We start from the raw sequence: 26299 nt of genomic DNA on the forward strand, positions 1-26299 counted from the left end.
AATAAGCCACATAATACATATCGTATAAAACTTTTATTGCTGTTTTGCTTCCGTGTTTTCTCCTGAAATTGTTTAGAATCAAAAACCAGGTAATTATTTAGTTTTTTTATTGCCAACAATAGCTATATAATGTTTAAAGTAAATCCAAAATATTGTTGCAGCGTTTCTTTTTTTTTATATCAAAATAGATTTAGAGATCATTTGGGGCAGCTGAAGTTAATGGTATATTTGTTAGCCTGTCGAAAGATGCTTATAAATAAAATTATATGTGTTTCTAATTGCACAGTTTCACGTCGCAACGCGCTTAAACTATCTTACACCTACAGAGAGAGAGAGAGAGAAAGCGCCTGAATTTGATACGTTTTAAACGGTTTCTTTTGGTTTTCTAAAGATTGGAAAGCCCAGAAGAAAGGTAAAATGCATTTTAAAAGTTTTTAGTATGCAATGTAGAGTTTTTGATTCTAGGATAGATATTTAATTTATAGTATAATATAATAATATATTAATAATTATAATATAAATATTTAATTTTGTTTAGTAGTAAGTGAAACACATTATTGTTCATGTAATCTTAATTTTTAAACAAATATTTTTTGCATATTTGAGTATTTTTTTTTTCATATGAAATATGGAAAGAGAAATAATTGTTATCGTTAAAAAATGGATCTCGGACTTTTGACGTATCTCTGTATTTATCAATAACATTGATTCTAAAAAAATTCGAAAGCGAAGCATAAGAGAAAAAGAAAGGTTTGTTACTGTCAGAAAAGATCATGAGATTTTAACGAATACCCACATTGTAGTTCTCCCTAATATAAACGAAAATCAACTATAAGTATGAAATTTTGAATATGGACATTATACCAAAACTTTTCTCTCAAATTTTGGATGAAATCCATCAAAAGAAGGGATGCTTATGATTGCCAGGACTTTAAAGAAGTTAGAAAAATTTCACTTGCCTTTTAAATGGATTTGTCATTAAATTCATGGACCTAAATTGAACTAAAATCATTGCTCAAAATATTTATGAAAAACCTTCAGAAGGAATTATCAAAGCACTATTGGCGCATTTTGATTGTGGATTGAGGAACTCTTGGGAGGCCTACAGTAAATATCAAATTTGTACATTCCTATCTGTGTTGAATTAAACCAGTATAATAAGTCTTACTCATTTTAAAGGAGGGTAAATACTCCTTTTAAAGGCTGGCGCAGTTGTCATAGCACTGTGGGATGAGATTTTAGTGTTAGTTAGCCTGAAGAGAGTAACTTCATCCTATCCGATTTGAGGTTTTATAAGAGCAGCATTTCGTTCTGTCTGTTTACTCAAAGATATTTGATGTTAATGAATCATTGCATTTTAATTTCTTCTCCTATTTTTAGCAAAATTCATAATGTATATAATAGTACTGTAAAAAATGTATGGAAATATTGTCTTTAAAATACATCTTTAAGTTAAATGTAATCATAATGGTGCTTCTGACAAATAATTTTTTGTACTTTTTCTATTGATTAATGATTGCCCTGAAGACTAACAGTTCTTTAATAAAATGCCATTGTTGAATAAATAACATCAACTTTAACAATTTCTTATGAGGACAGCATGGATCTCAGCAACGTCAACATAACACACGAGCGTATGTACCCGCTCCCCTTCGCCAACTCTTCGCTCTTTCCCATGCTCCTTCTTTCCCTGGCGAACCAGAAAATCGCACCCAAGATATCGACCTCTTTCAAAAAGGAGTACGACTATATTGTAGGTAAGTTTGGATTGATATTATTTTTTTAATTTAATTTTTATTTTATTATATTTGAAACTACCCACAATATTTCTTATAATGTGCACCAACTATATCTGTGAGGAATAGCGTGGCATTCCTCAAGAATATGAAATAAAGTAAGAACCTTGTCTTTAAGCTTAACCATCCATATTCGAAATCTGTTTCACGATATGAATTTTAGAAATAGCATTCCTAAGACGCAACTAAAATCTGGCTTACTGCTGCAGATGGAGATTTCTCTCTCTCTCTCTCTCTCTCTCTCTGTGTGTGTGTGTGTGTGTGTGTGTTTCGAAGAGACACCAATTTAATATATTTCTCTAAAATTATTCCAAAAAGGCAACCTACTGTATTTACCGGAAGTATTTTGGGGTACTTATACCTATGTACCATAAGATGTCTTTGACCAATAGAGAGTATTGGAATTTATTTTTTTATCATGAATCAATGACTTATAGATTTAACTAGACATGTTGTACAAAATTGATCCGAACCACCATTACTTTTTATCATACATTGAGTAGACGTCATTATAGAAAAAAAAAGAGTTGATGACGTCTAAAAATTTATGGGTAGAAAATAAAAAAACTAAAACATATGAGCAATAAAACAGAAGATAAAGTAGACATTAGTTTAACGAATTATATAGCGGATTATAGTTTAGCAAGATATATATAGCGAGAAAAAAGATAGTTCGGATAACACTGGCAGATATATGGAAACTTGCAAAAATTGCTTTCTTTTCGATGGCCATTGCCATTAAACAATTCCGTTCGCTTCATTTTATGGTCCACTACTAAAGTTACCAGAGGTTGTACAAGTCATAACAATTGATACTGGCCCACGAATTTCTTTAACCACCTCATTAAATGACTCATGTTATTTTGGATATTAATGAATATCCAAAATAAGATGAATTCATTTAACTAATATATACAATAGTATGATATATTTATACGTCTCTAGGTATTTTATATTTTAAAGCAGTCCTCAAAATGTTGTCAATTTAAATAGTCAAAATTCCGTAATCAGATATATCATTGTAAGAGGAGCATTTTGCATCAAATCTAAATGCTGTCAAAATTAATTTTGGTACAAAATAATCTGAAATTTCTTTCCAGTCGTCACTTTTTTTTTTATTTAATTATTTCAGTAGACTCTTGCACAAGACGGAGGCTGTGTTCCTTCTTATAGAAAATTATGTTATATTGAGCAATTTTATGCGAGTTCAAACATTTCAAAATTTCAGATTAGTCAATGCAGAATTCAAGTGGGGAAGTGTTTCAAATTAACAAAAAAGAACAGCCTCTTTTAAAATACAAACATCGGGGATCCGATCAATGAATTGAAAACAAAAATGTGAAAAGCTGCATATTTTTCTTACGAATAATACAGAATTTTTTATCACATTATTTGATTACAAATCGGGAGTTTTTCGTCATAATATATGGGAACGCGTTATGCAAATGGTATGCAATGTATTTGACAATAAACGAACTCAACAGCCTTTAAAGATTAAATACCAGCCTATATAATACCAGGGATTTCATCTGAATTCTTTCATAATTAATCAATTCAATTAACCAAGCATTATTAATTTCAATAAATTACAAAATATCGCTCTCTGAAATGTATCCTGAACGGAAATTAATGTGTGTGTGTTTTTTAACGTTGATTCTGCATAGTGGGAGGAGGATCCGAGGGATCAGTGGTCGCTGATCGTCTCTCTGAGCTGCCATGCGTGAATGTGTTGCTGCTGGAAGCTGGACAGAACCCTCCCCTGGTGTCCGATATACCAGCAGTGTCTCGATATTTCTACTTGAGTGATATAGACTGGCGGTATCTAACGACGCCTCAGAAACACACAGGCAATGCTCTCAACAACAGGGTAACTAACGTTCTCTCATTTAGTGTTTTAAAAATTAAAGTTAAACCTTAATCTGCAGAGAGTTTCATTGCAAGGGAAAGATATTATGAATAAAAGAACATAAAATAAAATTTTCTAAATATTTTATATAAACAATTATAGAAATATGTGTCAAATGTGCTCAATGTTTGCTGTATTTTTAAAGTTTTCAATGACTTTTTCTGTTGCTGTTGTTGTTGCTTATCCCCCCTTGGATTGAGCACCGATTCGAACCAAGTTTAAGAGATCGGGGAAAGAGGGGTGCAGTAACTTCTGAGGGTAAGACCCCTGAGCACCCGAGGGTAAAAGTCTGACTTTTTGCTTAAATGAATATGACAATTACACATTCGTTTGCACAACCCTTTTTTACAGGGAGGATCTTTCGCACTCCTCACAAACAGAACACAGATGAAGAACAACCATTCCCGAACCAGGACACGGCCCCAGGATGCCCAGATCACGGGAAAAACACGTTACCCCTAGGCCAGAATGCCTGCATGAATTCTTCTATACACTTTAAATTTTGTATTTCGATTATGCTCTGTATTTTTACAATTATTTCAGTATTTATTATAATTTTCGAACAAAATTAATCTAACTCCCCGAAATTTCCACTGGAAGAGCTGTGATTGATCTCATATGATACAGGGTGACCATTTTTTTGGATAGAGCAACATCCACAATTATAGCATTCTTTGTTAAAACACAATTTTGATGTATAAGAATACAGCCATCACAAGAAGTAGTCCGTTCTAAGACTGTATTAAAGATAAATAATCAGATCACCTCAAATAATAATATAGCAATTGTAAATCACGCAATATTCATTATGAGAGTCTCAGGTGTCAAAACCACCTCCTTAGCAGCCCACAAATATTGTACAATATTATATGACATTAATCAATATTTGCAATATTGGGGAATATTGATTAATATCATATAATATTGCACAATGTTGTCAGGCTGTGCTACCTGGGCTTAAGAAGGCTCGTCCCCTCATTACTGATGGAACTTATAACCAACCTCAAGATATTTAATAGACCTGCACGGATCCTGGATAACTTATTTAACAAATTTCCACCATTGTTCTCAATTAGCTGTACTGAGAAGGGGAATACAGGCATACATCGGATCTTTAGAGGAGTGTGTGGACAACACGTGGCTCAACATATTGGTTCTGGCTTTCGACAGGTAGAGCAATGGATATAAAGGCGTTACCAGTGTACATGTATAACATGTCTGTCGGTCAAGAATGTTCTCTTTATTAAGGTCCAGTGCTTGAGCTGGTATAACGAATCTAAAAATTCTCACGTAATGTAACAGATCTAACACATATAAACATATGAGGTCCGACTCATTTTATAAGAGACATATAAACATATCAGAATACTCATTTCAGGCCACATTATTCATGTTACTATATCTTTGCGATAATCTAGACATTCACGGCAAATATATATCACGAAATTGCTCCAGTTATATCTTTTAACGCAGTAGAGGTAAACACTCTGTGTAAGTACAAATAAGATGAATGGTTCCAATAATTTATTTCAGATAAAGCAGCATATAATCAAAAATCAAATAATAACATACAACCAAAAAAATTACTTTGAAAATCTTAATATATTTTTAATAATTTATCGCTCTACAATAAATAAACTAAGTCCATTCATTCCTTCCAGCAAATATAGTGGTCTGCAAGCAAAATTCTGGAAAAATATACATTCTGTGTGAGTACAAATACGGGAAACGGCTCCAGTAATCTGTTTCGACAAAGCAGCATGTAATCAAAAATCAAATAATAACATATAACCAAAAACATTACTTTGAAAATCTATATTTATTTTTGATGACTAATCCCCATACAATAAATAACTTTTTCACATAAGTTGATTCCTTCCTTACGGCAAGTTTATTGGCCAGCCGGCAAAGTTCTGGGAGGCATCAGTATCTACAATGATTTGATCTACTCTCGAGGCGCTATGTCGGTCTACGATGAATGGGAGAAGCAGGGTTGTAAAGGGTGGAGTGCTAAAGATGTCTTTCCCTATTTTATGAAGCTCGAAGACAATAGAGACCCAGAATACTTGGCGAATGGTAAACCTTGTACTCGGTTTCACTTTTTATGTCACTGAGAATTATAGTCTTTCAAATGCGTTTAATTAACCTCAATTTTTTTTATTTATTTGTTATTTGAATTTACAAATAATGGTGGTGTAATTTTATATCTTTATTACTACTTCCTTGGGTAATGATACTTGTGTGGCGGATTGGTAGGAGCTAGGATAGAACCGAGTAATAATACATCACCGCTCAACAACCATATAACAGCCATATCGTTCGTCTCACCTCCGACTCACTGGAGGGGGAGTCTGTGGTGAAAGCTTATAAGCCAGTTAACAGCTACGCTACACGAGCAATTGCTTTTGTAATTTGGTCATGTTACTGGGCTGCGAACCACAAGGTCCCAGGTACTACCCTCGCTGTTACCAATCCGTCACACTTGAATGGAAAATGTCCCGGAAAAATAAGCTTTATGCGTGAATAAAGCTTTTGTGATACTGTTGCCATGAATTTATAATTCTGTATCTGAAAGCTAAAGTAGATGAGGAGCATATTTTTCATATTTTGTCCTTATTACTACATTGGGAGATGGTTAATGTTTATTAAATAAGTATATTAAATTCACACTTATTCTTATGAAGTGGTAATACAATAAATTTAATTTAATTTTTCCAAGAACATGATGATATACAGTATTATTCTGATTTTTACATTCCCGTCATTCAGAAACAGTTGTTACTGGTACCCTTCATATGAAATTTTAATGATAATTAAAGCAGGAGCTTTCACTTGGTTTATGTTTCACCTTAGAATTTGTGTCACTTAAGAATACATAATCTCTCAAATTACTTATTATAAAATTTATAACTAGATCCATAAGCTATTTATAAATTATGTCTAGAATATGAAATAAGAATTCTAGAAAAACAAATACATTGGACTGATTCGAATCCCTCGATAATTAAAATGTTTTCTCAAGCTTCTTAAATTGCCTTTACAAATAATCTTATAAAATCCTTCATAGTTCGAGTTTATTCAGGATAGTCAAAATAAAAACTTCAAAATTATAAAACATTCTTTGTATTATATTCATTATTTGAATACCTTCATAACTTCAATCCTTAGTTATTGTAAAAAAAAAACAATTAGAAGCCTTGAATTCCCGAGGAATTAATTTAGAAGTGTCAAACAGGCAAGAAAAAAATCCACATCTTCTTAAAACCATTTTACACATTCTTTAAATTATGTTCTTTATTTTAGAGTTTTATTGCACAGTTATATTCAAAGTGTGGTATATTAAAATCTTATTAAAATTATTTAATTACCTGTTGAAATATTTTATAAATTATAAACTCCTAATTATTTTCTAAACTTATTTGCTGTTTATTTATTTGTTATTAATTACTAGTCACCTTCGGTGACTTGTTGGTTCACCAGGGATATTGGCTAAATTTCATTTCAACTAAAATTTCAGGTATGTCTTCATGTTCATAATTCCGCCAAATTGTCAAATATTAAAGCCACATCATTTTAATTGTTTAACGTAGCTTTATTGTCATTGTTTATATGAACTGATCTAATGAAGAACAGTTTCATGATATCTTAAAACAATTAAAAACATAAACATTCAATTCAATATTCTAACCTTTTGAAGGCCTTGACGTTTCCTTCTTATTCGTACATTAAGCACATCTTAAACAGAATTTCTCTTCTTTAGTTTTCAACGACAAAAGAAAATTATGCGTTTAAATATTTGATGAAACAAAGGAGACGGTTTGAATATCAGATAACAATGTAATCAACTGTTGAAAACTAGCCAAAAAATTATTAAAATTTTTTTTTCCGAAAACCAAGTGAATTTTCACAGCTACTGTATTGGTATTATTGAAAATAATAATTTTTTGACCTATAAAGCGATGTTAATTTTATTTTTGGGCAATGATATTTTCGGAAGTCACCGCTTAAAAATGTTACAGTTTCGTTTAATTTTTAATTAAAGTTTTTAAAAAAATGAATTGGAGATGCACTTTTCTATTCTTCAAAATACAGAGTTAGCAAGAAATAAGTGACCCACTTCAGAGGGCTCTGAAATGCGTTCTATTGGGCCAAATAAGATAAAATTTGAACTACAGATAACTGAGATGATGCTCTTTACATTTATCAATTAAAACAATTTAGTGCAAAAATTCACCAATAGATGGTGCTGTAACACAAATGGCATTTATTTGTATATATTGAAAATGTAAAACATAATCTGCTTTAAAGTGCATGTTTATTATCATTTTTCTTTGGATAAAAAGAAGGCGGATTCCGTACGAACAATAGTTTCTTCTCTATTCGTCATGCATACGTTGCAAGAAAAAATGCTAATGGTGAAATTGTTCTACCGGAACCAAGAAAACTCTGTTGCAGCTCTAAAGAAATTTCGTCTTATGAAGCATATACGAAGAGGTCCAATGTCTCCAGGTGCCCTACGCAAGATGATGCAGAAATTTGAAAAAACTGAGCAACTTGGCATTCTTCCAAGTAGAGGACGAAAAAAAATCCCGTCTTCCAGCGTCGAAAATGTTGCGACCGCACTCGTTAAAGCCAGCAATCAGTAGCCTTATAATAGTGTGAGTTTGCCAGTTGTTTTCCGTGTTCTGGATATACCGTATTCAACTGTATGTACCGTATTCAACTGTATGTACCGTATGTACTGGATGTACCGTATTCAACTAAAAAATCGTACGGCAGATTTTGCATTTTTATCCATACAAAATCAAGTCTGTGCGCCTGTTGCAGGATGGGGACTTAGAGGTCCGTAAAACTTTTGCACTTCAGTTAATTGCTCGAATGGTAGCTGACACAACTTGGCCATGGAACATTCTGTGGAGTGATGAGGCCCACTTTTGCCTCAATGGGCAAATTAACATTCACAACTGTCGAATTTGGGCAGAGGAAAACTCTCAAGTTATCCAGGAACAACTCTTTCATCCTGAAAAAGTGACAATATGGTGTGGTTTTACAGATATCTTTATCATTGGACCGTATTTCTTTGAAGAGATAACTTCAAATGGAATCCAAACCTGTTCCGTCACAGGACAACGGTACCATGATATGCTGAGAGAATTTTAAATCCCAAATATTCTACAGCGTGGATGCCTTCAAGACATCATTTTCATGCAGGATGGTGCACCACCTTATATTGATCGTCGTGTAAAGCGATTGTTAATACAGAATTTCACCGAAGCACGAGTTATCAGGTGTCATTTCCCAATAGCATGGCCTCCTCGCTCACCGGACATCATCCCTTGCGGCTTTTGGTTATGGGGCTATTTGAAGGACAATATCTACCGTCAAAGGCCATACTCTACCAGATCTGAAGTACAAGATTCGGCTCCATATTCTTAATATTCCGGCAAACTCACTACAGAAAATATGGTTCTAAGATTAGAGCATATAGTTGAAAATAAAGGAGGATGTATTGAGCAATATCAATTTTACTTTATTTAACAATTATAAATCATATTAAATGGTTTTATGTGTATTACAACGCCACCTAACGATGAATTTTTGTACAATTTTTTTTATTTGATAAATGTAAACGCATTATCTCAATAATCTGTAGTTCAAATTTTATCTCATTTGATCAACAGAATGCATTTTAGAGCCCTCTGAATTGGGTAACTTATTTTTTACTAACCCTATATATGCGCTCAAAGTTTGGTTGCTGTAGGCCGCCTGTAGAAAGCCAATAGTCATACTTATATTTATATTTATTATTCGTAAAGATTTTATAAAATTTTAAACATTAAAAATAAATCTTTTGTCGATTTTAAGTTTAAAAAATGCATCTGTGTCTTATTTCGTTAATTTTAAGATTCAGTTTTTTGTTATTGGAATGTTTGGATTAATCGAATTTTTCAAATGATCCGTTTGATAGAATTAGTCAATTATTTGTGCATTTATTTTGATATATTCTTTCCATTTCTTCCTTTTAGGTTATCACTCTCGAGGAGGTCCTGTAACTATAGAAAAGCCAAGATACGATTCAATAATTAAAGAACCGATTTTTGAGTCAGCCAAAATGTTTGGTTACAAAGTTGTTGATCCCAACACACCGACTACATCAGGTAAAAGATTTTGCAGTATAGAGATTAGAGTATAATTGAAAATATTCAAATTATACTCTAAATTAACACAGTTTTTAACAGTAAATGATATAATATTCCTTTAATGCTGAATTTGGAAATGATAAAGAGATGTTGAAATTTTTATTAATTTTTATAATCGAAACGTGTTTAAAATTTGTCAGAGTTTTTTCGGTGTTAACTTTTATTGATACATTGTATCCAATTCTAGTAATATCTTGTATTTAATTTGGATCATACTGATATGCCGAATTGGAGGCAAAGAAATTCTGCAAGTCAATGTAAGAAAGTCAATGAACTCTTTCTGTTTCGAATTCTCCTATCAATCTAAAAGCTGTATTTTCAGATTGAATAGACGAGGAAAGTACAGCGATTGAATAAATTAGTAATCTGAGAGACGGATGAGACGAAGCATTTCCATAAGAATATGCAATGTCCACAACAAAATAAAATATATTTCAACATAAATATTAAACAACTTAAAAAACGATGACTTTTATTTTTTATTAAAAAATCAAAAGGAAGCAAGATGCAAACGACAAAGTGGAACTTTGATAATATTCTTGTTGAATAAAACAAAATCATATGCATTTTTTTTTCTTTTACTTCGTATTCACTTTGAAACATTTTTTTAAAATTTTGTGCGCAGTGTAGATTTAAAAATAGTATGAAATGTTTTTCTATCAATAAATATTTTGTTTCAAAGGGCTTCTTTGAATTTCTGTGCGTGTGCGTTTTTACCTATATATTTCATGAGAAAATGATATGGTATCTATTGCATCCCCCCTACCTGCTGCAGTTGCACGTACTGTTTGAAGTACAAAAATGATTCAATTTAGATGAAAAATTTATATTATATCCATCATGAAAATCGGAGTTCCTGCAGTAGAAAGCTATTTACTTATTTTTCCAAAAAAAATTTCATATATTGGCCCCAACGTTAATGATGAGTTAAAGTTTTTGTTGATAAAGACTAGAAGTTCCAAGATAGTCGATATAATAAATTTTCGTAATAGATAGACCCATTTCTATCGTATAAATCAGAAAATTTATCAATAATAAAATTATTTTATTTTTTCAAAATTAGTGCTCAGTTCCGTAAGAAAAAAAAAATGCTGTCATTTCTTCATCAAACTAATGGAATGTCATCAGGTTTTATATAAAAGAAAAAACTAGCTTTGGCTGAAAGGTAATTATATTTCGATTTTATAGATAAGAATTCAAAACTATGTGAAGTAATTATACGATAAACTTTATGTACATATATGAAAGACTTACAGCAGGCTTTTAAGGCCGTTATTAATTTATGTTATACTTATAGCATGATCTTTGAATCTGGGTTTAGTTTAGTTTAGTTATATTAACGTTCCGTTGTAAAGTAACATTAGGGCTATTTTGGGATGGACCTCGTAATTTTGAACTACTGTCAGATGACGAGGATGACACCTGAACTGGTAACCCCCTTTCCACACCGCACCACACCAAAGAGAGGACGTTTGGTCTTAACGGATTTAACGTGCAACAGACCCCCTTACACGACGGTTTTTCGGTGGAATCGGATTTCGAACCTGAAACCCTATGGCTCACGACTCGAGACCTTAACACTAGGTCACCGCGGCCCCTATGAATCTGGGATAATCCACTGAAGGAAAATAAAATGTGTTGCTTCCACAAAAACAAAGCTTCAACTGATTTAAAACAAAGGGTTCTCACAAATTGGCACTGTTTAACGAATGTCACGGTGAGGGGTAACGCTGAAAAGGGAAAAATGTACACATTGCACTACTTTTTTTCTTTCAGGTTTCTACCATTTTCAGGGAACACTCAGAAATGCCCAGCGATGCAGTCCCCCTAAAGCATATCTTGTGCCAGCGGAAAACCGCACAAACCTTGATATTGTGACTTCTGCTTACGTCAAAAAGGTAATATGGAAATTTTTAATATTTATGAATGACTATATATCCATTGGTGTATTCACGATTATTAAGTTTCGTAAGTATGAATGTACTAACGAATTAATTCATGAATTAATTGATTGAATTAATTAATTAATTTTTCATGTAAGAAAAGTGAATTCGACTGGCATCTATCATCCTGAGATATATTTCCATTCTGCACTTACATTCATCTCTGAAAGATTTTCAAATAGAAAAAGTAATTTATTGTTCAGCATTTCTCACCTATAATACAAAAAAACTGATTATACAATAACTTTACTCGTGTTTCATTTAAGCAATTCTGACCTTTCAAAATCATGGGCTATAAAAATTGAAGCATTTAAGAATGATCATACTTTTTGTTATATTTATAAAAAGATGTATGCATTATCGTGAGAAAACGAAATAAGAAAATGTCAGTATTTTCCAGTGAATGTCGACATATACTATATAGGTGGTTAAAGGACCAAATATTTTGTTATATTCTCATGCCTGAGCCATCGCCGATATTTGCCGATAAGCATAATTAAGATTTGTGAAATCTGAAATTCAGCATGATATGGCCATTAGTGGATGAACTGAGAAGCCGTGAAGTCACACACACCATAATAAGATATATATAATATTAGCTTTTACCCTCGACTTCGTACGCGTGGAAATAGATTGGAATTTATAGCATCAATGGCTTTATCTTTTCTTACTCCTGCGCATGCGTGAATTTTCAACGCCAATTGGGGCAACACAAATGTATGAATTTTCTACGCCAGTTGGGGTAACGCAATATAGATTATAAATTTTTTATTTCCTTTATTCTGATTTATTTTAATTCAAAAGTACTTCAGAATGAATCCGAAAGATCGATTAAATCACAATGTTTAATTTTAAATGTATCGAACACTAAGAAAATAAACAGAATCCTTTGAAATAATAGTCAAAATCATGTTAAGCCTATTCTCATTGGCGTTGGGGGGGGGGAAACCCTAAAGCTTTGCTCATTTGGCGGGAAAGTTAGTTTTTAATTAATAAACAATTAGCCACTCAATTAAACGGAATAAATAATAGCCTATGTCCTATTCCAGACTATAATCTATCTCTCAGCTAAATTTCATCCAATTCTGTTCAGCCGTTCTGGCGTGATTGGCTAACAAACATCCATCCATCCATCCAAACTTTCATATTTATAATAGTAGTATAGATATATATTGCCATAAATAAGATATATATAATCATATAATTCTTATGTATGTTTATTATTGGAATCATCTTCTTCTCTTATAAAGAATGAACTGTTCGTTTTAGGTTAAGCCATTGATTTATATGTGTTTTTAAATAAACTTTTCCGATCCTGTATCATAATATGTTTCAATGATAAAGTGTGATTTAAATGTTGCAATTTTATCTTGAGGAAGCAAAATTACTCTTATTCAAAATTCACCCTTAATGAATGTCGACATTCTACGTATAAATGAGGAATAACGATGTCTAGCAAATATTTTGGGCGCATGCCAAGTGTCTGTGAGAGCATTGACATTCATCAGAGAATATCGACTTTTGTGAAATATCAATCTTTCAAAATAATTTACATTACATATAAAGGTGTATATAGATATTCGGCATAAACATGGTATATACATTTAATAAAACTAATTAGATATGTAGACTCGATGGAGTAGTAGTAAATTAAATCCAGTAATCTTTCACTTGAAATCTTCAGTTATTCTTTTCATCAATAAGAAAAGTAGCTTTTGGATGTATTTTAAGAAAGAACAAAAATTGGCAATGATCAAAATCTTGTGTGGTTAGGAGATCACAAAAGAGTGTCTAATCGAGAAATTGAAAAAAATAATCACAACTTTTATATATTCAGAACCAGAATTCCTTTACTTTTATTAATTTTGTCAATTTACTGCTGTTCAAAGGAAGTGAACAATTGCTTATTCCTACGTTTTTAACCCTTCTAGGGCCGTGGGAAGTATGCTTCCCACCAAATTTATCAATCTTTGTATAAATTTATGTAGGTTGGCATCAGTTCTGACAAATTTTTTTAGAAAGACAGAAACTTAGAGGTTTCAGTTCTTTATCTTACACAAAATGATGTGTCTTGATTTGTTACTTAATTATTAATTAACCTAATTAATTAATTAATCAATCAAATTAAATTTATCTAATAAGCTAAAGAATCGCTTTTCTTATTCTAATTTCAAGCCTAAAAATATTTTAACATAATATGTCTAGAAAAAAATGGCCCTTTTAAAGGTTAAATTAGCGTAAGAGCAAGCTTTAAAAAAAAAAAGTTCGCTGTTTTTTCCAGCTTTAAAAACCATAAAATAATTAATTTAATAATTCAAATAGCTAAATAGATTAATTACAACTCAAAAATAATAAAATTGAAAGGAAAGTTGTTTTTTTTTCAGACTACTGCCTTATCCCAAGCAATGCATCGTCCCACATTACCCAAACATCTAGATATATAAATTCTAAATTCTGTCACCATTATTGTTTAAGGAGAATACTAATTCTCTTTAATTTAAATTTTTCTGACATGTGGTATACTTTATCCCCATTTATTTGCTAATTATTAATTTCAAATGCCGTTACAAATTTCTCAATTATTATATTTATGCTACAAAGAAATATCGGTATTTGGAAAGCGTTGTTGTTCTTTAATGTCATTTCATTCTCATAGTCGTTTGGTGCGTGTCCCATATATATATTTATTACTTATATTATATATTGCTACTTATTATTTCTCTCTTACATCCATAAATGTCGACAATCAGTCGGTCAATGGTGCATGTTAAATAAAATTATTTTATTGCATTAAAATATAATTTCAGTTTTCAAAATTACATTGTATTATGAAAATATATTATAATATCTGTTATAAGAGAAAGCTTAAGTAACAGGACATATTAATGAACCTAAAACTAACAGAACATTCTAGATGGAAAATGAAAATAATGCCGATGATAAATCATACAAAAATTATGTGATTAATGTTAATCAATCAATAATGATTAATGTTAATTTTTATTGCAATAACTTAAACTATTGTGTTCTTCTCTTTGGCTATATCTTCTCTGCTTCATCTATCACCTGAATGTATCAATGCTTGACGACATAAGCAGGCAATGGAGGGAATGTATAAAAAAAACAGCTAAATAATCAATCTTTCTCGGACCTATTTGGTATGTACATACAGTCATCGAAAAATATTACGTTTTCATAATAGTTCGTTCCACCCAAAGGCATATGGAATAAGTGAATGATCTGGATGCTGCTATAGCATTTACTGAAACTATGGTTGAATCTAAGGATAATCACCGGCTACGGTACAAACACTTCCGTAGGAGGTGTGCGTTGTCATCAGCAAGGGAAACCATTCCATGCCCACTAAAATAGCGTGAACCAATCACCACACCGTAATCTTTTAATTTCCATACCTAAGATCGCTCACCGGATGGACTTATTAAATATAAGCTAACTTTATTTGCAGTTTCATAATCAAACATTATTGGCCCAGTGCGATCAAATCTTAACCATGTGTCATAACGCCAACCTTATAAACCAGACTAAAATATTGAAAAATTTTCTTTTTATATCTGAAACAGCCCTTTCTCTCTTTTTCAGATCATGATAGAAGGCAATCGAGCTACTGGAGTGGTGGTCGATTATGGAGGATCTGAGCATATAATAAAAGCCAAACGAGAAGTGATAGTTTCAGCAGGAACTGCCAAAACACCTCAACTTCTCATGCTTTCTGGTATAGGGCCCAAAGATCATCTGCAGGAGCTCAACGTAAGTCATCGTTGGATTATCAATTATCTTAATTATTAATCACTTGAATTGAGAATAAAATGTTCTATTTTTCTATTTCATGCGCGAAGTGTATAAAAAGAAAGCATAGTAATCATTAAAAATTCTGAATGTTAAATTTTCATGAATTATCTCTTTTTAGGACATTCTGAATCCGGGAAAATCATTTTTCATTAGTTATGTTTTTCTATTTGTCTGTGAACAGAAGGACTCAAAACAAAACGAAATAGGAGGATGAAACTGGAGGCATTGTCTTCATATAAAAATTTAAGATTTTTGTTAAATTTCAGAGGAAACCTGTCGACAGAAAATTCGCATTTTTCGCATTCGAATCAATGCAAAGGTTGTAGCACAAATACTCTTTGAACTTGAAATGAGAAATCTGGTATCTAATCTGCATATTTCTGCATCCAATTTTGGATATAGTCCGTAAAGGAAATCAATTTTTGATTACCTTTTCTATTCATGATAACGTGAGAGCTACAACTCAAAATCGCAATTCATAATTAAAATGTAGAATTTTAAATACGCTGAATTAGGTGCTTACCTTGAAGATTTATGAAACGCAAATTCGTCTTTAAAATTATAAACATTAATGTGTTTCAATATTGTTTACCTTGACGGTTTATGAAACACAAATTCATCTTTAAAATTGCTCATACTAATGTAGTTCAATATTGTTTACCTTAATGGTATATGAAACACAAATTCATCTTTAAAATTGCTCACACCAATGTATTTCAATATTGTTTACCTTGACGATTTATGAAAAACAAATTCATCTTTAAAATTGTTTACATTAATGCTTTCAATATTGTTTACCTTGACGATTTATGAAACACAAATTCCTCTTTAAAATTGCTCATACTAATGTAGTTCAATATTGCTTAACTTGACGATTTACGAAGCGCAAATTCGTCTTTAAAATTGCTCACATCAATGTATTTCAATATTGTGTTTACCTTGACGATTTATGAAGCACGAATTCTTCCTTAAAACTGTTCCCATGAATGCTTTTCAATATTTAATTTCCAGATTCCAGTCGTTGCTGATTTACCTGTAGGGAACAATTTACAAGCTTTTGCTATTGCTCCACTGAATTACCAGATAAATAATCCCCACCTTCAGCAAACAGTGGAGCAGAGACTTGCAGACGATAGTAACATTGAAGAATATATCCACAATAGAACAGGTAAATATACGTCATTTTTTTCCACCCTTAATACTATAAAACAATTTTAAAGTCTTGGTCTATTGCTTTTCATTGAATTTGAATGAAAAATTTAACAGCATTAATCAAATCGATAGATAGATCTTCAACGTATTATATCAAATACCATACAGAAGAGAAAATCCATGTTATTGCATTTACCATAAAAAAATATCAAATTATACGATGAAGGTCCTGAAACGATTACAATCTGTTAATACAAAATATTAGCCATTGAAGTATTTTTGTGAAACCTTTTAACGAATTTAAAATATTTATTTGAAAACTCTGATATTAATTAAATTGTTTCTTACAATTATTTTAATTTAAACATGTTCATCCTTTTTCCTTGATTAATTTTTTTTCTCACGCGCTTAACTACATTTTTATCAATTTTATCGATGAATAAATGAAATAGATATTGGTTGCGGAAATTCGGATAGTTGTTAAAGCAACATAATTACAAAGCCGGGATAGCCTGGTTGGTAAAGCGTTGGATTCGCGTCCCTTTTGTTGCGAGTTCGAACCCTGCCGGTCGAAGATTCCCCGCGTGCTTGGTGGCTGACGCGCGTATAAATCTGTCGTGGTCACAAAGTCCTCCATGTCGAGAGTAATACCATTGGGGATACTGGATCAGGGGTGATCGTTCTCTGATTCGGGTTTAAATTACGATCTGTGGATGAGTGAATGAAATGCGAGAATGAAGTCCTCCTCGTAAAAAGGGTTGTGAAGTGTGTGTAGTCAAGTCGTACTCTTGGCCTTAGTTGGCTCTACGATAAAAACAGGAGGCGCTCTCACTTAGGCTTAAATCGGTTGTCTTCGAACAGCTGGCTTATCCGTGGCAAGTGCCATAAGTAACAACAACATAAATACAAGATTACTCAAAAGTGAGCTGAATTAATATATTTATATCCAATGAATGAAAATAGATAGAAACTTATTCGATATATCACAAGATAGAAAAAAAAATTCAGCTATCATTCAGATAATTCTTATAACAGGGGCTTTGTTACTTATTTATGAGAAAATGACTAACCCTGCCGAAAAATTGCTTAGTATGCAAAGAATGAATCCATTATTACTATGTACCGTGTAATTTGTCTAAGTTGAAAAAACAGCCACTTTATAATATATATAGATTTGCAGTTGACATAAAAAATTTGTAGAAGATGATTGCATATTCTAAGGGAAAAGTACTGATCTTCTACGGGGACGCGGTCGCCTGGTGGTAAGGTCTCGGCTTCGGAATCGGAGAATTTCAGATTCGAGATCCGATTCCACCAAAGAACCGTCATGTAAGTGGTTTGGTGCACGTTAAATCTGTCCGGGCCAAATGACCTCCTGCTGGTATGGTGTGGTGTGGAGAGTGGGATGTCAGCTCAGTTGTCGTCCTCGTCATCTGACCGGGGTTCAAAATTACTAGGCCGTCCCAAAATAGCACTTTAAATTGGGACATTAATATAAACTGGCCTTCTATGCATGTCAGATGAAAATGGTGAGTGCACCAGAATTGTTTTTGGTCGTCAATAGGAAAAATCCATAAGTTGGAGAAATAGAGAGATTATAGTACTGCTCTCTTACTATACTATAATACTCTATATTATATTGCTCATATATTATGGTATAGAGTGCTACTCTTCAAAATTTATGAAATTGGGTCCAAATATCCGAATATTCAGTAACAACGGACCAACTGTATCACATAAGTCAAAGGAAATCGTCTTCCAGTCGCAGAAAAGGAATTTATGTTGAATTTATAGAATAAACTTTGAACTGTCTACTATCCAATCTTATTAACTGTCTGTTTTCGTCTCTAACTACCGGTTACATTGAAAATAAATATGCTTCTTCTTTTTGAATCATATTGTATTTAAATGAAATATTAAATTTATATTTTTTACTGAAAGTCGCAATTTTAGTTTTATGCAGCTGGGTGCAATGTAAATAGCTTTAAAAATTAATGCTTTTTATTTTAATAAAGTATTTTTTAAAAAAGACAAATATCATATCATTTTTATTTCAAATAAAAGTAAATACTGAAATTGAAAAACTTTCACTTCTGTAAAGAGAATACCAATAAATTTTATAAATTTATTGGTACTTTTTACTATACTATTTTACTTAATAAACTACTACAGAATTACTAAATTATTTTAATAGTTATGTTTCTTTGCTTTTAATTGAAACTTCAAATATCAATAAGCGAATACAAAAAGAAATTATCAATTTATTTTATAAAGTAAAATAATAATGAAAAATCGCTTTAAAATCTTAAAGGATAATGTTTTGTTTTTTAATTACAAAGAATATAAATATAAGCAGTAAACAATAAACAACCTAATTACTTTTTGTAAAAGTGAGTAGATTTTTAATATGATGAAGTTGTTCCAGTAATTACTTTAGATTAAAATTATTCTGTCAGACATTGATTCTAAACTGTCATCTTAGTTCATTACCCTATTATTTAACTTATAAAGGAGTAATATGCCGACAAAATCCAAGAACAAAACGAATTAGAATAATATTATAGTAACATATTTAGGTATCAACTGATTAAGGAAGATTAGTCTTACTTAAGAGTCAAATTACTTATTTACTTACGAGTCACATTTTTAACAATCCATTTCATCAGAGTATTAAAGATGCTATAAAAAGAATTTATTAGTCAAAACAAAATTGAAAAAGAATAAAGTGCTGATCAAAACATTTTAAGAATATTGGAATTTCACTGATATTTATAATCAGCTTTGAATATTAATTAATTTTTATAAGTTTTCTTTCTTGTAATATTTATTGTAGATTAATTTCTTTATATTAGGGTCTTCCTCGTTTTTAGTCCTTTAAGTTACCTGATTTAGACTTTATATTTTTAATAAGAATCATATGTATCCATATTTTTATAAATAAAACAAATTTAGATTTTTTATTATAATAACTGAAATGTTTTTTGTTAAATTTATTTTTATTAGTTCTTCTTTCTAGCTTTTAATGTATTTCACAATGCCTTAATATGATTTAAAAGGTTTCTTTTAGTCAATTATTATTCAAACTTCCCACTAGATGGCACCACATAATGGAATCGAAATCTATTCAAAACTTATGAATCCATTGATAATTAAAACACTCATCCAGACGGACCACATATCTCGTCCTCAAAAAATATTCACAGTATGTTAGAATTTAAATTCCATATCAATTTAAAGGCAGTTATATATTTTAATAAATATTTGAAGAATACGTTTTTCCTATTTTTATTTCTATTCTGGTAAATGAATTATGTACATCAAACATAGTCACAATTTGTCTGATCTGTACTAATTAGCATTTTATTTATATATCGTATCGAGTATTCTGAAAACACAAAAACATTCTCAGCAGTTATAAGCATAAAAAGTATAAAATTTAATAAAATAATTTTATAATGAATAAGTATTTAACTGTCTGGCTTCTCAAATTTTAACTGAGCTTGCCTTCGTATGACGAATATACCTGAATGGCATCTATTCATATTTTCTAAACAAATATAGGATTATAAAGTCATGATGGAGTCATCATCATTCCTCATTAACTATAAAGTCCTCATTAAAATTTGGTATATACGGGTAAATTACGAACTAAAATCTTGTCAATATACAATTTAAAATTAAATTGTTTACTATTGCTATTCGGTTCAAATCTGATTAATAGTCAATAAAAATATCTATATTAATATATTCGAATCATATATCTTGGTTATTAGAATTGGCAGATTGTTCAGGTTGTCAACATGGCTAACGGGGTCACATTACATAGCAAATTATTAGTTTCCCAGGCATTAATGGCCCAAGATCTAAAGGCCACTATCTATGAACTTTGTTCTAGCTGCCATATTTTTGGACAGAGTCAATTAGTTACTAGATTTATAATATAATATGATATGCACTGATTTTTTTTCAGGAATTTTGGCTTCAGCAGAAATTATTTCCGTGATATCTTTCCTGAATGACTTAAATGCCACGAACCCATACGATTTTCCTTATTACGAGATGTACTTTCTGGAATTCCCGAAGCTTGTGCCTAAAAATCAAACAAATTTCAAACCTGGCGTAAGTGAAACGTATATTTATTTTTGGTATAATACAAAACTACCATCAATGCATACAAAAGCATACTTAAGATCCCTAAAGTTTTCAAGAAATCCTATAAAACTTTTATGCCATTGTTTTTGAAAAAAAATTTTAATTCAGGTTTTTGAAGAAATATATGGACCTTACAAAGACACGCCCATCTTTCTGTGTGGTGCCATGCCAACGCAGCCTAAAAGCAAAGGAACTGTTAGATTGCAATCTACTGATCCCTATGTTCAACCATTGATTGATCCCAACTATTTCGCGGATCCCTTGGATGTTAGGTCTGTTGTGGCAGGTAAGGAATGGCATTATTATTTCTTTTTTTATTGAATCATGATTTAATCAGCGAAGTTCTCGCCGAAACTTTCTCGCAAATTCCCCAATAAAGATCTTATATTTCCTTTTCTTCACATTAAATTATAAACTTTGGTACGGTGGCGAATATTTTGCACAGCATTGATAAAGGATAGTTACGAAATATTGATTTTTGGCAAGAATCTAGCATTTTTATTGAATCTATCACTAGAATATTTAGTTTGGTCTCCTATTTTGTCAGTCGATTTAGGCCAAATTGTGATACGGAACTACAGTTGTAATTACAATATTACACTGAATTTCTCTGATTTATACTATTGAGTTCATGAATTATTGTGTCACATGTATGCGAAGATCGACAGACGGTTAACTGCTTGACGGATTTGGTTCAAAATTTGATAATTATCTATATTTTATTTGCTAAACCTCTATACCAAATTTTATTTATCTAGCTCTTTATGTTTTGTACTAATAGAACTCATTTGTACACAAATAGTTAAACAGATAGATTTCCTGCGAATCGATTTCACACAAAATTTGGGGGAAATCAAATCGTTTTGTCTTAATATGTCTCAAAGTGGTTTTGAATTGTCTTTTTCACACACAAGCAAACATAATGTCAAATGCACCCAATCAAATTCATATTTCTTCAAAGATATAAATGTTGGTTTTACCAACAACCTCCGGCAGCTAAAATTGGATTGTCGGATGCTATATTTGTTGGAGCAACGTGACTATGGCATGGCTGTTTCATTCAACCGACTCAAACTAGTTAACATATTTAACTGGATTCTTCTGATATGTAAAATTAACCAGTTTCTTCTTGTTTGGTACATTCTTCAAAATCAGCCTACATTATTGCTTCATAACTGTAATACCTTACAGAACCAACGAACCACGTTCTCATAAAGGAACTGAAAACCACAGGACCCCGAGAGATGCTACAGATTACTGATTCTGCAATGTTTGTTTATATGTTTATACATGTCGTATAGATGTTTATAATGCTATTTATCAATTTTTCCTTCTTTTTTTTTTTAGTTAGTAATCTAATATCTCTTTAAGTTCAACCCATTGTCACCATTTGTTTTTAGATATTCTTATTTCCTTCATTTAGTTATTACATCGCCAAATCACTAAATATAGTCGTGTAGGATTTGACACCGATGGTATTCTCTGTGGAGATCTCAAGATGGTTTGTCGTTTCTTTCTTTTCTTCTCTTTCTTTTTTTCCCATTCCATCTTGTGCTCATCCAACTGGCACAAGATGGAATGGAAAGCCGTGGGCACAGGATGGCGTTACGTTATGTCCCATACCAGTGAATAGCATGGTTCTAGTGGTATTCTTTCACTTATTAGACCTATACATTTGCTCCCACAAACTAGTCAACGCATAAGGCAAAGAATTCGATTCCTGTCACGACACCACTTTTTTAATCCTTTAGATAAGGTATAGAATAGAACCTTTAGAACCACAGTCCCTTATTAGTTCAAGCTCTCCTTATTTATGTTAAATCATAAAGAAAAATAGAATACGATGGACACAAAGACATCTGAATTATATATTGTATTTTTAAGTAAAAACCAAGAGAATTTTTTTATCTAAACAATGATATGAAATTATTGTTTAATTTGAATTATCTATAATTATTGAATTGTATCAGAGCTACAAAATGGGATCCAAAATCTTCTGGAGAAGGTATAATGTAGTATTTAGGAGTTAGTGGATTGACCTCAGATAGATTAATGTATTTTCTGAAAGGGAGAAAATATTGAGAAGGAGAGTCTGTCCCTTAAAAAAAGGGGGGGGGGTTGTAAAAGACATGATTACTTTGAATTTTGCATACTTATTTTCTTCTTCACTTTGGCGATTGTTGTTCGGGAATTGGTGTTGGTTATATAACCACATCTAGCAAATTTCCATTCATATCCGTCGCTTTTCTTATCAAAATAGATTCTTCTGATATCGTGCAATTTTTACATCACATATCTCATCTCGTCAGAACTAGGCTATACACATTTAAGTTTTATTCTTCATGTGTCTCCCTCTCTTAGTTTGTGGTGGAGGGGGCTTATGATAATTTGAAATTTGTCCATTTAATTACAATATATTTGCAATTTTTTTATGAAATGTTTAAATTTTTTCCTTAAATATTGTCTTTAATTCAAATATGTGCTCATTCATCACAGGTCTGAAAACTTGTCAGCAGATACTTCTAACCGAACCTTTAAGAAAAGTTGGCGCCAGGGCTTTCGATAAGCCCAATCCTGGTTGTACAGATCTCGTTAATGAAGGCGACAAATATTACGAGTGCATTGCAAGAGGCGCCGTTCTTCCCATTTCTCACGCAGTTGGCACCGCCAAGATGGGAGACCCGAATGACCCCACGACGGTTGTGGATCCCTTGTTGAAGTATGTGAATGATATTCCACGAAATATTTATTTTTTAACTGCCTTCAGTTTAATAAAAATTCATTCATGAATGACCCATGTAGAACAGTCTGTTACACAATATAGTGCGATATTATATGATATTAATCAATATTTCATAATATTACAATATTGTGAATATTGATCAATGTCTTACAATATTGTACAGAATTTGTGTGCTACTAGATATTTATATGACCAGTACCAAACTCGACAGATACCTTTTTAAATATTTTTTTTCGAACTCGGTGCAGTTTGGAATTGAAGATTCAAATTTTTAATAACTTCATCATTTTTTTTTATTTATATACATTAATACTCCAATTTAAGCTGTCTTGATACATGCGTTTTGTTATTTTCTCTTGCGATTCAAATATTTCTCCTGTTAGAATTTGATATAAATACAAAATTTTGAAACAAAGAAAAAATTTCGGGGAAAAAAGTTAAGAAAAAAAGAACTAAATAGAAAATATTTGGAATTTTTAACATCTGTTATCTTTTTGATATGGCTTTATTTATTATATGGAATTTCTATCTTATTAGGTCTTTTAATAAAAAGGGGTCAACCAATCAAATTGTAAGCGTGTATTAAATGACTCTATAACAATCAAAGCGCAAAACCCACCTTTGTATTTAGAGACTCGTACTTTGAATCAGTAGTTAATATAATTTAAATTACTATTTCATTTTGAAACTATCCAAGATCTATTTTAAGAAAGATCTCCTAATTTTGATTTGTAATATCACATGACAATCATGATCTTACATGATAATCTTTCAAATATCTCCACATACAGTAGTTTTTTGAAGAAATAGGATTTGAAATTTGATATTATCCTATCACAAAAACGAAAGTTTAAGTTCTGAAATATACTTAGAGCCCCTTCACATTCCTCGAGCGTGTCGATTCCTTTCACTTAAAATAAAATCTACGATAACTTGACAGAATTAAAGATTTTTTTTAATATTCATATATGTTATTGGAAATTAATTTAACAGACAGAAAAAGCGTCCTCTCCAAAATCTCAAGCTTAATAATGCAAAAGCAGCCAGAGATAGATTAAAATAACAACAAATATCCGAAATAGGATCCATCATCTAATTAGAAAGTATATGGCAAATCCGATCTCACTACGCATGTGTACCGTTACTGGAAATAATATCTGCGCGTGTGCAAATTATTCTGTCATTACAATAGAAAAATCCATAAGTCAAATCATTGACTCTCCGATCCGCCCGAAGACACACGGATAAATAATACGGAAAGACCGGAACGCCGTAACAGCAATACTGGTTAGATCTGTGGTTGAGCCCTAAGTGCCATCACCGATCACGGTACAACCCTTCCATAAGGAAGTATGCCCCGTCATCAATGGGAAGAGCCAAACCACCACCTTTTCGTGTACCCTCCAGCAGGGTTGTGAGATCCAACCATCATGCCGGAAGCATTTCATCCTCATTTCGAGGTCCCCCCCCCGAACGGGAGATGGAAAAATTCATAATTCCATAGATTAACCCAGGTAGCATAGCCTCTTGTATAATATTGTACATTACTGTGTGATATTATATAATATTAATCAATATTGCGAATAATAATCAATGCCGTACAATATTGTATATCTGTATACAAGTACGTATCTGTGTGCTATTAGGAAAAAAAAGAGTAGAAAAAAGATGATATAGAATTTATGAGTTGAAAAAAAAATGTTTTTAAGAAGATATTTCCCTCGAAATTCCTTTAAATAATTTCTTTCTTTGCAGTGTGAAAGGGGTAAAAGGTCTAAGAATTGTAGACGGTTCGGCGATACCCATCATACCATCTGCCAACTCCAACATTCCAGAGATTATGCTTGCGGAAAAGGCTTCAGATCTCATCAAGCAAACTGTGCAATGTCCAGCGGCATGAGAAGTTCAGAAAAACCACCTTACAAGATGACCAGATCACGTCTCTGAATTTAAGAATTACATTATGGATGTGAATATGTGTCTTAAAAATCATCTCCAAAAGCGTACGAAAAATGTCTTCAAGAAAGGTTCTCGCTTCTAAATATTTAATGCTCATTGGATGAAATAATGAACAGTGTTAAATGTTCTTTGATATCCAGTTTTAAAAATTTATTTTTTGTGATATTTTTAACTATTTTAAAAGAAGGTATCAATAAAATAAGAAAAGATTGGATATAATGAAATTACATTTTTGATTTCGTATTATTACGTGATTCAAAAATATTTTATAGAATATTTATTGCACCTACAATGAATCTATTCAAAAAATTATTACCTTTAAGAGATTTTTAGTCTTAATAACTACAAAAAAATGAAGCTCATGCGAAATTTACACTTATTTTAATTTCTCTCTCCCGTCCTCTAAAATATTTAATCATTTGTTCATTTATAGAATTTGAATGTTTAGAAAAATATATAAACAAAATAGCAAATTATAACTTAATCATTTAAATCTATTTCATTATTTCCTCATGTCTTTGACTGAAAGAAGTAAAGAAGTACCAAAAGAAGTTCTTATATCTCAAATAATTCTTTTAATCAAGAATTTTATCTTACTCTTAAGCCATAAGATGGTAGTAAATGATTTTATAGCTTAC

At 31.5% G+C, this 26299-nt stretch overlaps 1 protein-coding gene across 1 annotated transcript; it reads left to right on the forward strand.

The window, feature by feature from the left end:
* Positions 1-305: 305 nt before the first annotated feature.
* Positions 306-25839, forward strand: LOC129963881 (glucose dehydrogenase [FAD, quinone]-like). Its single transcript, XM_056078465.1, has 12 exons — positions 306-412; positions 1600-1757; positions 3461-3661; positions 5587-5778; positions 9729-9860; positions 11679-11800; positions 15446-15613; positions 16667-16823; positions 20778-20926; positions 21068-21245; positions 23456-23678; positions 25458-25839. The coding sequence occupies exons 2-12, from the start codon at positions 1601-1603 to the stop codon at positions 25600-25602; spliced, it is 1824 nt and encodes a 607-aa protein (XP_055934440.1). The 5' UTR covers positions 306-412; position 1600; the 3' UTR covers positions 25603-25839.
* Positions 25840-26299: the final 460 nt, after the last annotated feature.

Source organism: Argiope bruennichi, chromosome 3, assembly GCF_947563725.1.
Source record: "Argiope bruennichi chromosome 3, qqArgBrue1.1, whole genome shotgun sequence".
Lineage (NCBI taxonomy): Eukaryota > Metazoa > Arthropoda > Arachnida > Araneae > Araneidae > Argiope > Argiope bruennichi.

Bases quoted from the DNA above. Each gene is read 5' to 3' on its own strand.
- LOC129963881 (XM_056078465.1), top strand. From the start codon at position 1,601: ATGGATCTCAGCAACGTCAACATAACACACGAGCGTATGTACCCGCTC. The intron at 16,824-20,777 runs GTAAATATACGT...ATTTTTTTTCAG, and splicing joins ATATATCCACAATAGAACAG to GAATTTTGGCTTCAGCAGAA. The intron at 21,246-23,455 runs GTAAGGAATGGC...CATTCATCACAG, and splicing joins TGTTAGGTCTGTTGTGGCAG to GTCTGAAAACTTGTCAGCAG.